General features: G+C 40.6%; 1 protein-coding gene and 1 pseudogene across 1 annotated transcript in view; one reads left to right on the forward strand and one right to left on the reverse strand.

Annotated features, from left to right (window-relative positions):
* Positions 1-11,692, forward strand: part of NAA25 (N-alpha-acetyltransferase 25, NatB auxiliary subunit) — a 75,186-nt gene extending 63,494 nt beyond the window's left edge. The window contains exons 21-24 of the mRNA XM_075534393.1: positions 1,686-1,783; positions 2,745-2,855; positions 6,188-6,334; positions 11,366-11,692. Of these exons, the coding sequence (XP_075390508.1) occupies positions 1,686-1,783; positions 2,745-2,855; positions 6,188-6,334; positions 11,366-11,488 (479 nt within the window). The 3' untranslated portion in view covers positions 11,489-11,692. The remainder of the gene's footprint in view (positions 1-1,685; positions 1,784-2,744; positions 2,856-6,187; positions 6,335-11,365) is intronic.
* On the reverse strand, positions 9,246-10,118 carry LOC142429322 (rRNA-processing protein UTP23 homolog; annotated as a pseudogene).
* Positions 11,693-12,362: the final 670 nt, after the last annotated feature.

Consider the following 12,362-nt stretch of genomic DNA (forward strand, 5'->3'; position numbering starts at 1 on the left):
TGTTCTTTCTTTTAAAATCATTTTATTGGGAGCTCTTACAGATAGTATAACAATCCATAATTCAATTAGATCAAGCAGAAGTGCACAATTGCTGCCACCATCAGTTTCAACACATTTTCTTCCTCCTTGAACTCTTGATATTAGCTCCCCTTTGTGCCCTTCCTCCCTATACTACCCCCCCCCCCCAGGAACCTTTATTTTTATATTATTGTCATGATTGATGGTCATATCGTACACCATCCAGTGTGTGTGTTCACCTACAATTCTGTTGTTCATTCCCCTTGAGTGGGGAGATAACAGTCATCATTGCTATTAGCTCCCCGTCTCCTCCTCTCTTCCCACACCCTCAGGGGGATCATTACTAACGGTGAATGTTCTTCAAGTGGATTTCACCACTCACTCCAATGTATTATAATATTGTATGTATTTTATCTGTTAACAACTCACTTTTTTACAGAAACTGGGAAGATTGGAAAGTAGTCATACTCAGGGCATTTTAAAAGAATTATTATTACTTTATTCATGTTATTGGGGGCTCTTACAACTAAAGAATTATTTTTTAAGGCTTAAAAGTTGTATATAGGATAAGTAATAGTTGTCTGTTATAAATAAAAGAATATGCAAATGTTGTGGTCTTTTTCCTTTTCCAGTCTTGTTCCCTCAGATATAAGAATGTTCAATATTTTGGAGTGTGTCCTCCGAGACAGAATGCGCCTATAAATAAATATATATAGCAGTGAATTCCGTTAGCATCAGGATCTCCTTAAACTTGTGTTTAGGTTATCTTGGACACTTCACCAAGATACTCTCTTCAGTCGTTTCAGATCCACAGCACATTTATTTTGTCCTCCCCATTGAGTACATCATGTAGTACATACTTGAGTTATTTCTCCTGTCTATAAGATGCTGTAATGCACATCTTGGGATATCATAGTGTGGGTGCTTATTTGCATATCCATTTCCTTAGGGTTCACTTCCTAGAAATGGAATTGATTGGTAAAAGGTACACTTTTAAATCTATTATCTTTTCATTTGCACAGATGAGCTATTACCAAAATGTAGAATGTCTGAGAATTAAAAGATGATCAAGAATTTGTACAAAGTGTAGTCTCTGTTATGAAAATGCATTTCTGCAGTGCAGTTTTGTCTTTCAGTCCATAATGGTACGAGTTCTTCTCAGTCATTCATTGGAGTCTTGACTCTTTTGTACCCACAGCCTGGAAAAGTGTGGTTTTTGTGTTTCAGCCGGTGTTCCTTCAGGTGGGCAGTACTGCCCCCTGGGAAGCACTGGAAGGATCCAGTGGGGCTGCAGAAGCAGATAGCTACACTTTATCCTTGATTCTGGGCTGTAGCATCAGCGTTTTAATTACCAGTGGGACAGAGTAATTATAAAAGTTTTTTTTCCTGAAAAGGGGACAGTAGACCAAATAGGTTTGGGAATTATGGTTTAGAGCATAGAATATGCAATTCATAAGGCCACCTTTTTTGAGAAAGACAGTAGAGCAAAAGTCACATGACTTGTCATAGAATTCTCAGTAGATATCCTGCAGTATTTGGTTCTTTTGGGAAATGGGCAGGGTGGGAAGCTTCTATATTTGCTTATTTTTCATTAGATTGTACATTGGATACTTAAAAATGGCATTAAAATATACTGAATGAAACCGTAATTTTTGTTTTGTCTTCAGATGTCTTCAGTGAATGTAAAGGCGACCTCCTAGAAGTGAAAGATGGTAACTTGAAAGCACATCCTACTCTCCTAGAAAACCTTGTCTTCTTTGTGGAGGTATGCTTTGTTCTCCTCTCTTGCTCTGTATAGAGTTCAGGTCCCACCGTGAACCCTGCACCCCCCACCTTTTATTCCTTGAATAGCCATTGTACCTGTCTTCTGCAGGAAGGTCTTCTGCTTCTCTTCGATTTCCTTTCTGACTCATCTCTGATGCAGGTGCAGTGCAGTCCTCCATCTTCTCACGTGTGTCCTTGTTGCTCACCAGTGGGTCGGAATCTGAGCTGATGTAGCCAATTTTCCTCCTGTCTCGCACTAGATAGAATGTAATTTCTTTCAGTCACCCGTCTGTGTGTATCTTTTCTGCATTTCCTTGAAGGCAGCATACTTGTTGCAGCGACTGACACGTTGTAAGGGCGTAATAGACAATTACTGTAAGAAAGAGTGAGTGCGTGAGTGAATAATGGCTGCATATGGATGTACATGTATACACTACAATATAGGAAGGAAAAGATGTATAAATCATCACATACAGAGCAGGACACGTGCTTGCCAGGGGAAAGATGTCTTTGTGTACATGTAAGGTAAAGTTTGTGGCCAAGCTACTCTCTCTCTTAACTGGTCGGAGAGGTGGCTCAGGAGATGCTTATTGTGATGGCCTTTTGGATTCCATGCTTAGAAACGGGCTCATTTTAGTGAGTGGAAAGGGTATTGAGGGCTCATTGCCTCCTATTGGGAAGTGGCAGGATGCTATAGTACAGTGGAGCATGGGTTTAGAATTAGTAGAGCCAGAAGCAAAGATAAAGATTCTCAAAAATATGAACAAGGTATTACGGCAGGCCTGGATCAGCGTGGTGATTGTAGAGCTGGAAGAGTGGAGGTTGGATTTGGAGGAGAAACTGAAGGGGGGGGGGTGCCTTAGAACAACGGACAGGATCGTCTGCTTACTGCATTGCCTGTAACTGTTCAAGAAAGGGTGTGCAGCGAATCCCTACTGATGAGCCTCTACTTTTTCTTTCAGACGATTTCTATTGTCCTCTGGGTGTCCAGCTACTGTGAGAGTGTCCTGAGACCATACAAATTAAATTTGCAGAAGAAGAAAAAGAAGAAAAAAGAAACTAGCATCATCATGGTAACAGCAGAAAAACACACTTAACCGCCTGGAAGCGACTGCTTTTTCTTTTCATTCATTGCCTGCATGTTGTAGGAGTACTTCACATCCTAGTGTGCACTCTCCTGCTTCCTTCCTCCCCACAGGCTTTTCTTTCTTTCTCTCTCTCTCTCTCTCTCTCTTTCTTTCTTTCTAACTTCCTTCATTGTGATGGTCTTCCATCTGTAATCAATTGAGTATCCTTTCCCCAACAGCTTTTCAACTAGTGGTTTTAGCATCCCCTGAATCACTTATGACGTCAGTGGTCTAATTCTAGAGATCCTTCGTTATTTGTTGACATAATTTTGTAAAATAGTCTTTTCCTATTCTCAAAAACTATTTGAAGTTCCTTCCTATATATTTTTTTAGTATGTAAATATAAAGAGACTTCAAAAACTTTATGAAAAATGTGCATTGTGAAAATCTGCATGTTGGTTTCAATTTGTTCTTCATGAAAATAAACCCATATTAAATTGATATAGCCTGTCTACAACAGGATCTAACTCCAGGCACTGTAAAGAATACGATCAGTTTAAAAAGAGCCTCGATCAGAGCAACCTGAATTCTGCTAAAACTGGAAGACAAATCTATGGGGAAGCTTAGGTGAATGAATGGTGGTCATTGATGCTTTATGAAAAGTTTATGGGGACAGTGTATTCAAGAAATTTCAGGTTATAAATGGATATCCTATTTTAGGAAGGGACAGCCAATGTTGTGAAGCCCAAAGCCACAGAGCATCCACATCAATTTGCAGGGGAACAGTTTTGTGTCCTAATGGAAAAGGATCCATGGTTAACAGCAGAAGCAGTAGCCGTGTTGCTTGGTTTATCTCATACAGTTCTGGCTGAAGAATTAAAACTTGAGCAATGTTTGATGTGCTCATTGCTGTTGGTGCTTCATTTCACTGGGCAGAGCTAGGAAATTTATTTACTTAAAATCACATCAATTTTTAAATATACTTTCAGCATCAGTGTTTTTCTCCTCTCCGTTTCATTTTTGTAGCTTAATTTTCTCAGTGGGAGATCTCTGATGTCTAACAACATATTTACTCAGCTGCCACCACTTTTTAAAATACTGAATACTAAGTACTTTTAGAATTACCTTATGTGTTCCGCTAATGTTTCCTATAATAAACTCACTAAGATTCAGGTGCCTATCCCGCTCCCATTTAGACTATTTTCCAGTGAATATGTTCTAGGATATACGGTGTATATTCTGTAATATACTATGTAAAAGTACTGGAATCAAAAACATTTTCACTGAGATGGAAATAAGGTTCATTTATGTTCCCCCTTATTTGTTGTTTAATATTTGATTGTAGACCATTATCATCATTTTCACAAAGAAAGTTAATTAGGAATCCGTATAACACAAAACAAGCTGTTTTGTTATTGAGCTTGCCCTTTTGATGTCAAATTTATGCTCATTCTAGCAACCTAATAACCATTGTCATTTTGCAGATGTTGATGGTTTTAGTAATAAAATGGACTTCCAGAACAACTCAGCTTAGTAACAATGGAGGAATTCTCTGTCATTCACTCACAGACAAAGGGCACTTGGGTTCGGGTGGGGGACTTACCCTGGTCAAGGCAGTTGGCCAGATCCTAAGTGTGGTTCTGTTGCTCTCCTTTCTCATGAGAGCCCGCAGTCCCAGAACTTGTCAAATAGCTTTCTGGAATTTTGGGCTTTTTGTTGTTGTTTTAACCGTCTGGGGTTTTTTTTTGTTTGTTTGTTTTTTCAGATTATCAGAGTTTCTCATGACAAGGGTTAACAAAGTGGCGAGCTCTCCGACTTACCAACCAGGAATAACATTTCAGTGTTAGTTTAGAAAAGTCCAGGGGGTGCCGTCCAGAAGGTTCTGTAACTTGCCTTTACTTAGCTTAGTTGTTGTTGTTTTCTCCCCTGAGTCAGGTGTCTTGAACATCTCTTCACATCAGTAACTATAGCTGTAGCTCATTACCATTCATTGCTATGTATCATCCTACTGTATATAGTGCCATAAATTATCCCTACTGATAAATACTTGGTTAAAAATTCTTATAATAGTGCTATTACAACATGACGTTCCCAAAGTCAACTTTCTGATATGATTTCCTTAGGCTATCATATTAAATTGAAACTGGTGCTAACACATTTTTTGACTTGTGACATATTGACCAATCCGTCCTGTAAGAGAGACCATACCAGTTTATCCCCCTACCCTAGCAGTGTTGAGTGAGCCTGTACCCTTGGCTCATCTCATAGGCATTATCCCCCTTTCTAACCTACCTTTTCTTGATTTTCATTGATGTTGTACCTACACAGAAGACAAAGATTTCCTCAAGACTAAGAAAGCCTTGCTAGTTCACTGGCTAGATTTCTTTCGTATGCTTATATAGTATTTATGTTGAAAATTGTATCCAATGGTTCTTGGATTTCTTTTATACATAACTTAAGTTGCCAATTATGGTATAATATTTTTCCTCTTGATAAATTTTGAGTTACTGTATTTTTAATAGTTTTATTAATCCTCTATCACATATGATCCCTTTTCTTTTAGGTTTGTCATTTGTTTTAACTTCCTCCACTCCCTGCCCCCTTTGGTCCTAGAGTAATTTTTTAAAGGACAAGTTACTGTTTAAAATGGTTTCTGTCTTACAGTTAAGTACAGACTGTTTCAGCTTACCACCTGCGTTTTGTTTTTACTTTGATCAGTGTTTTACTATCTAGAACTAATTTTCATATAATAAATAGCAAGCTGACATTTCCCCAAAGTTTGACGTTTCAGTAGGTCCTTGGGTCCATTGCAAGAGTTGATTTCTTTAATTTTTTCTCATCTACTTATATACCAAGATTGTCAGTTTTATGTAACTTCCTACTGGACCCTGGTTATCTGTTAGGAAAGTTCTGAAGTTGAATGTTCTAATTTAGAGCATTCAGTATATATTCCCTACTAATGTAGCAGATCTTAAACACATGTTGAGAGTAAAATAAAATTTTGGTTCTTACTCTTCTCCTTTAGTGTACTAGGCAATTTCCAGGCCTAAGCTGAGTGAGGTATAGCCAGTAAAGATATTAACCATGGATCACTCACCTCTAGTTTCTGTTGGTTTCTCAGGAAAACAGCAACAACAAAAAGCTACTGTTAGGACCAGCTAGGCCATCATCCCTAAAGAGTTAGCAATTATTTCTTGTCAGATAACTTCACACTGATTTGAGAGACTGCTCCTGTTGCCGGCTTAAAGTACTGCGGTAGAATGAAGTTGGCATGACTTGTGTGATGTAAGCGTAGAAAATAGGTGTGATAATGTTTCAACTTTTTTTTTCCCCCCCAGCCACCTGTCTTTACCAGCTTCCAAGACTATGTTACTGGTCTTCAGACTTTAATGTCCAATGTTGTGGATCATATTAAAGGGCTTGAAACACATCTAATTGCACTTAAACTTGAAGAACTTATTTTAGAAGATACTGCCCTCTCACTGGTAAGAAACTGCATGGAATTAGCAATAAATTATATATACTCAAGTGTTTTTATCACAAGGACAAGGTGATTTGACATTCCACCATTTGCTCTTTAGAGGACCTGGAATTGGAAAGTACCTGGCAGGGTTGATGTGGGTGGCCCACTCGTGTTTCCCACTCATTTTTCTATCATTTTGACTAGGAAAAGGAGTGCCCGCAAATAATGAGTGGGTGGAAGTAAAGTTAGTACAGTCCTGATTTCAGCACTAGAGGAACTTTCCAACCGAGAATTCAAGGTGGTGCATGGAAAAGCAAACGTGTTCGTATGTGAGGTTTGGTCTTGTCCAGTGAAGCGGTATTCACCTCTTTTCCTGCTTTCATTAGCATGAGTACAGGCAGTAGTGATGATGAGAACCACTTACCGATGAACTGTTTAATTTGTAAGTGTTGTCTCTTGCTTTAAGTGTTACATTGCTTGAAAAGATAAAATATGTACTTGGTAACAAAATAATTAGAAGAGCAGTATTCACTCTCCTCATGACTGTCTCTTCTCTCCTAACCCCACCTCTCTTAATTTCCCACACCTCTCTTAATGTCCCACACCTCTCTTAATGTCCCGGCAAGACAGAGCCCGTATTGCCAGTGGTCTCAGTGTAGTCTTGCTGCGAGAGCCAATCCGTGTACCTGCCTTTGCCTCTATATCTGCCTGCCCTCTACCCCTGCCTTTAGACACAATTAGCAGCATGCGAAACACATTGTTTTCTCTTGCTTTTTGTACTTACCACCTCGAAAATCTACATATTAGTGGGCTTGTATGTTAATAGATATAAGTCCCTCCCTTTGCATTATTTTTAACAGCTCTGTATAATTTCATCACACACAAAATATGTTTAGACCAAGAGAATTCCAAGGGGAGTTTAAAAAGTTGATGAACAAATGGAATTAAAACATAATGGAATTTTCCCACGAATCTTTTGGAGTTCCCTTGTAGAAAGCAGAGAATAGTATCTCCCTCTTACCACCCCCCAATATTCTATCCCCCCATCCAGATAGATGGAGCTGTTTGTCAGTATTAAATGCTTCTTTTATTTTTTTAATTTTAATTTTTTAAAACATTTTATTAGGGGCTCATACAACTCTTATCACAATCCATACATACATCAATTGTGTAAAGCACATCAGTACATTCTTTGCCCTCATCATTTTCAAAGCATTTGCTCTCCACTTAAGCCCTTTGCATCAGGTCCTCTTTTTTTTCCCTCCCTCCCTCCCTGCTCCCCCCTCCCTCATGAGCCCTTGATAATTTATAGATTTTAATTTTGTCAGATATTTTAATTTTTTTCAGATGCTTCTTTTAATAGTTTCAGAAATAATTGGATGTAGGATCTTTAAAGTGCAGTGCATCCCAAACTGTGTGCAGTCCCACCCCAGGGTGGGGGGAGGGCACCAGCAGAAGCAGAGAGCTGCCTGCATTTTATCCGGGAAGAGCGATAGCACAGTAATTACAGCAGTTCAGAAGCTCGCAATTCCCACGGCGATCCTGGGTCATTTTTCATGAAAAGTGGGTAGTAGCCAAAATAAGTTTGGGAAACTGGTAGAATGCTGGATCTTTTGGGTTAACCAAAAAGTGAGTAATTAAAATTGATTGTGATGATGATTACACAACTATTTTAATATGTCTAAAACATTGAATTGTATGATATGTGAATTACAAGTCAATAAAACTATTAATTTTAGGGTCACGGGGAGGAGATGAGCCAGTCAGGGTGCATTGAACAACAATGAAACATACAACTTTCCTCTAGTTCCTAAATGCTTCCTCGCCCCACTCCCTCACAACTATCATGATCTCAGTTCTACCTTACAAATCTGACTAGACCAGAGGATGTACACTGGTACAGATAGGGACTGGAAACACAGGGAATCCAGGACAGATAAACCCCTCAGAACCAGTGGTGAGTGTAGTGATACCGGAAGGTGGAGGCCTCCTCCCTGGGGGACGGACAGCAGAAACGTGGGTGAAGGGAGACGTCGGACAATGTAAGATATGACAGAATAATAATTTATAAATTTTCAAGGGTTTGTGAGGGAGGAGGGAGTGGCAAGGAGGGGGAAAATGAGTTGATGCCAGGGGCTTAGGTGGAGAGCAAATGTTTTGAGAATGATGAGGGTAACGAATGTACAGATGTGCTTTACACAAGTGATGTATGTATGGAGAGTGATAGGAATTGTATGAGCCCCCAATAAAATGATTTAAAAAAAACTTAATTCTTTTTAAAGTGAGATTTTGCCTTCAATTATGTTTCCGTTAGGTTTGCCCATTTCCCCTTTCCTTTTTGCAGCAACTGAAACGTGAGTAAGGTCTCTGGACTCCCCCGTTACCCAGGACCCCCTTCCCTCTCCCTGGAGCTAGCCAGCAAACTTGAGGATTCATCAAGACTTTTTTCCCTGAGCATTTATACTCAGAGAGAAAATACACAGTATTAATTTGTGCTTAACAGCAACAAACAAATGATGCCTTCTAATTCTGTAGCTTGGCTTGCTGCCCCCTTTTCTCTCTCAGTCTTACATATTCAAGATCTGGTTAGACTGATGTCTGCAGATCACACTTGTTCTTTTCAGCAGCTACGTTCAAGACTAGATTGTCTATATATTTGCCTTTTTTTTTTCCATCACAAGCTTTTAATACAATTTTATTTGTAAAATAATGGGGGTGGGGAGGTACAGATAATAGTTTTGGCTTCAAAACCAACTCCCAAAACCACTCCATAAGAAAAGCGAATGTTGTCCCACCTGAAGCCGTTCACTATTTCCCAAGTAATTGTAGGCAGAGGCTTATGGCCCATGTTCATTTATTAAAATCAGGTTTGTCTTTTATGACAAGTGCACTTCCACAGCTTTAAATTAGTACTTTTTTTTACCTTTAAGTTGTTACCCTTCTGCATCCTGTTTTTCCGAAAGCACTTTTTTGGAGGTGTTTCTGTTCCGGGTTCTTCCTTTCTTTTCGGAAGCACAAGATGGTTTTGTGTCTTGTGTTTTTTTCTTCTTCAGACAGCTAAGAGGATTGGGACCACTGACTTGCGTTTTCTCCTGCTCGGGCTTCCTTGGTAGCCCCCGCTCTTCTTTGAGTTGCTGGATGCTTTGTTTCTCATGCCCGGGGACAAGCTAACCTGCCTTGACCGCTTTCATGGAGGCAGTGGTTTGGGGAGAAGGTTTGTCCATGACTAACATGTTCTGTATAATGAACTGGAGAGGAATCCCAGGCCTTTTCTTGACTTTCACTGACAAATTCTGGTCCTGTGTCGCCACAAAGTCATGAGGAGGGGTTCCCTCCCCGACCATCGAAAAAGCAGGCATTCGGATCCACTCCCTGCATTCTTGAAATGGGTCCATGTCGAACTTGGCATTTCTGTGAAATCTGTTTTGCCCCATATCGTTCCTTTCCCAGCGTTGACTTGCCCCTCAGTTTTCCCAGGCGACATCTGTCTGTGGTGACTCTGGGTAGATTTGAACCGACAATCTTTCAGTGAACAGCCCCGTGTATAAGCACTGCACCACCAGGTCACCTTTACCCTCGGGTAATGGTGCTATGAGCCATTTTCTCTCTTATTCTGTAAGTCTGGTGGTACACAGCTGCATCTCGGCCAGGAGGTATGGGGCAGCTGCTCGCGCAGCTGGATGCGGCCCCGCAGCGCCGCCTGACAGAAGGTGCCGTCAGCAACAGCTGGTGGGGCTCGCGAACTCTGAAATTGTTGCGGAAGAAGCCGAGATGCTTTTAGCGTGTTTCTGCCTCGTGACCTTCATGCCTGCTGTGTATTTGCTTTTGCACACAACTACTGCCCGGAACGTATTGGGACATACCATTTTTTGTACACACGTAGTTGTTGAACTAACAGTAGTGCACCGTACCTTCTCATGTACAGACGAGTTTCTCAGAAAGATTAGCGCTCACGGGGTTTCTCCCTGCAGTCTTGGGGTTTGCCATGTTGCCGCTCTCCTCCCTTCCCTATGCTTTGTGGTTTCTACCACAGTTCAAACGTGGCAGTCAATCGTTAACTCATATATTTGTGTAGGTAGAAAAGCTTTGCTCTTTAAAAAGAAAATTAAATTGTGAGTTAAGTGGCAGTTTATATTTCAGATGTTCAAGTTTGTAGTCAATAATTTAAACTGCTAACCAGCCCCACCACCTCCACCAATAGTTTACCCTACTCCCCACTCCAAATTTCTCTTTTCCTTGTGTACATTACTGTCTTCCCCTTCATCCAGGTGAAGATCTGTCAATCTTTTAACTTCATCCTCCCTCCTTCCCCTCCCCTCCTAGGTAACCTCCAAAGGCTGATCCTTTTGGTGTGAAAGTCTTTGTCTTGGCTATTTTTCTGTATAACAGTGGTCACGTACAATATTGGTCCTTTTGTGATTGGTTGATGATTGATTTCATTTCACTCCACATAATGTTCTCCTGCTTGATCCATGGCATGGCGGTGTTTCCTGGTTTCAGTGTTTATTTACAACCATCTTAATGACATCTAATTCAATGGTTTAAATCTATTAAAGAGAGTTGCGCACCCACATGGTGAAACGCTTTGGCCTTGAACCTTGAACTTTGCCAATAGGAAGGGAAACTTGCAAAAGTGTATTTGCAAAAGATGAAGCCGGTGCATTTGACGACGTTCACGACTGGCCATAACAAATGTCCAACTAAGTAGTCAATTTCTACTTTCTTTTCTGATAACAACCCCAAATAAGAAACGTTTCTCTTGATTAAAAACTAGAGGCCAGAGTGCTCAGTTTTTTGGCTTTATCAAACTCTCAACAAAGGTTACTTGGAAGAATAATTATTTTAAAGTGGCAGTCTTATTGAAAAATCAATCTCCATGAAAAACATACAACTGTGGTGAGATTAAGCCTTCTTTGCGTTTTAAGACCTCGAAAATGACGACTCTGAAAGAGTTTGCAGTGAAATAACACATAGGTAATGTCAACTTTTTAGCCTAGGAACTGCAATAAGTGGGGATGATTTATGAGCACTAATTTTTCTACCTCCTTTATAGGAAGAAAGAAAATTTTCAAAGACTGTGCAAGGGAAGGTGCAGAACAGTTACCTACACTCACTTCTGGAAATTGGGGAGCTGCTGAAAAAAAGACTTGAGACAACGAAGAAAATTAAAATTTAAGAAAGTGTGAACCATGAACGTTGATGACTTCACAACAGAGAATGACACCCTATTTCCAGGCAGAAGCTACATGTGGTCGACCATTGTTTTAATCCAGAACTTCCACAAAAAATGCATGAAGGACCTCGATCGTGAATTATTTTTTTTAGGTGTTAAATACATACAACTGATTGAATTATTGTATATAAACCAGAAAACACGGCCCTCACGGGGGTTTGACCACTGTTTATAAATGTTCATGTGCGTATGGCAGCCACAAGAGAACTCCATTTTTCTTCTATTCTCCCATCACCAGAAACATCTGGGGCAGGTGACCCTATCAAAGCAGCAATAGAAACTAAGCCTAAAGCATCAGCCTCAGTGCTGCCAAATGGCCTTTCCAGTACAGCGGTGGGAGTCTTGGTCTGGCCTTCAATCCTGAGGAAACCAAGGCGGATGTAGAGTGGGGACCATGCTGGTAGCAGGCCCTCTTTCACCCAGCAGCTTCCCTCACTGACTGGTACCCCTGAGCCTAAGGCAGGTGAGACTTTGTCATAAGCCACTGAAGAGCGCCACCCAGATGGCCACAGGTGCTCGTTTCGTGGCTTTGAGAGTCCTGGTAGCAACGTTGTCCCCATCTGAGCTCCTGTGTTGCGTGGGTTACATCAGGATCGGGCGCTAAGACAGGCTGTCCGAAGAGAGAGCAGTGCAGTCTGTGAGCTTCTGAGGACTCGCTTGCTGTCTTTCATCCCCTTGTGAAAGATGGGAAGTAGCTTTTATAAACAAGAGAGGTGTACATAATTTATGCAGGCAGGCAGGCATTTGGTTTCTTGATTTCTGCAATTGGTTCATGAGTTACACAAGGAGGCTTCTAGAAGTGTGGGAAAGTTCTATG

Source organism: Tenrec ecaudatus, chromosome 16 (assembly GCF_050624435.1).
Source record: "Tenrec ecaudatus isolate mTenEca1 chromosome 16, mTenEca1.hap1, whole genome shotgun sequence".
NCBI classification, from domain to species: Eukaryota; Metazoa; Chordata; class Mammalia; order Afrosoricida; family Tenrecidae; genus Tenrec; species Tenrec ecaudatus.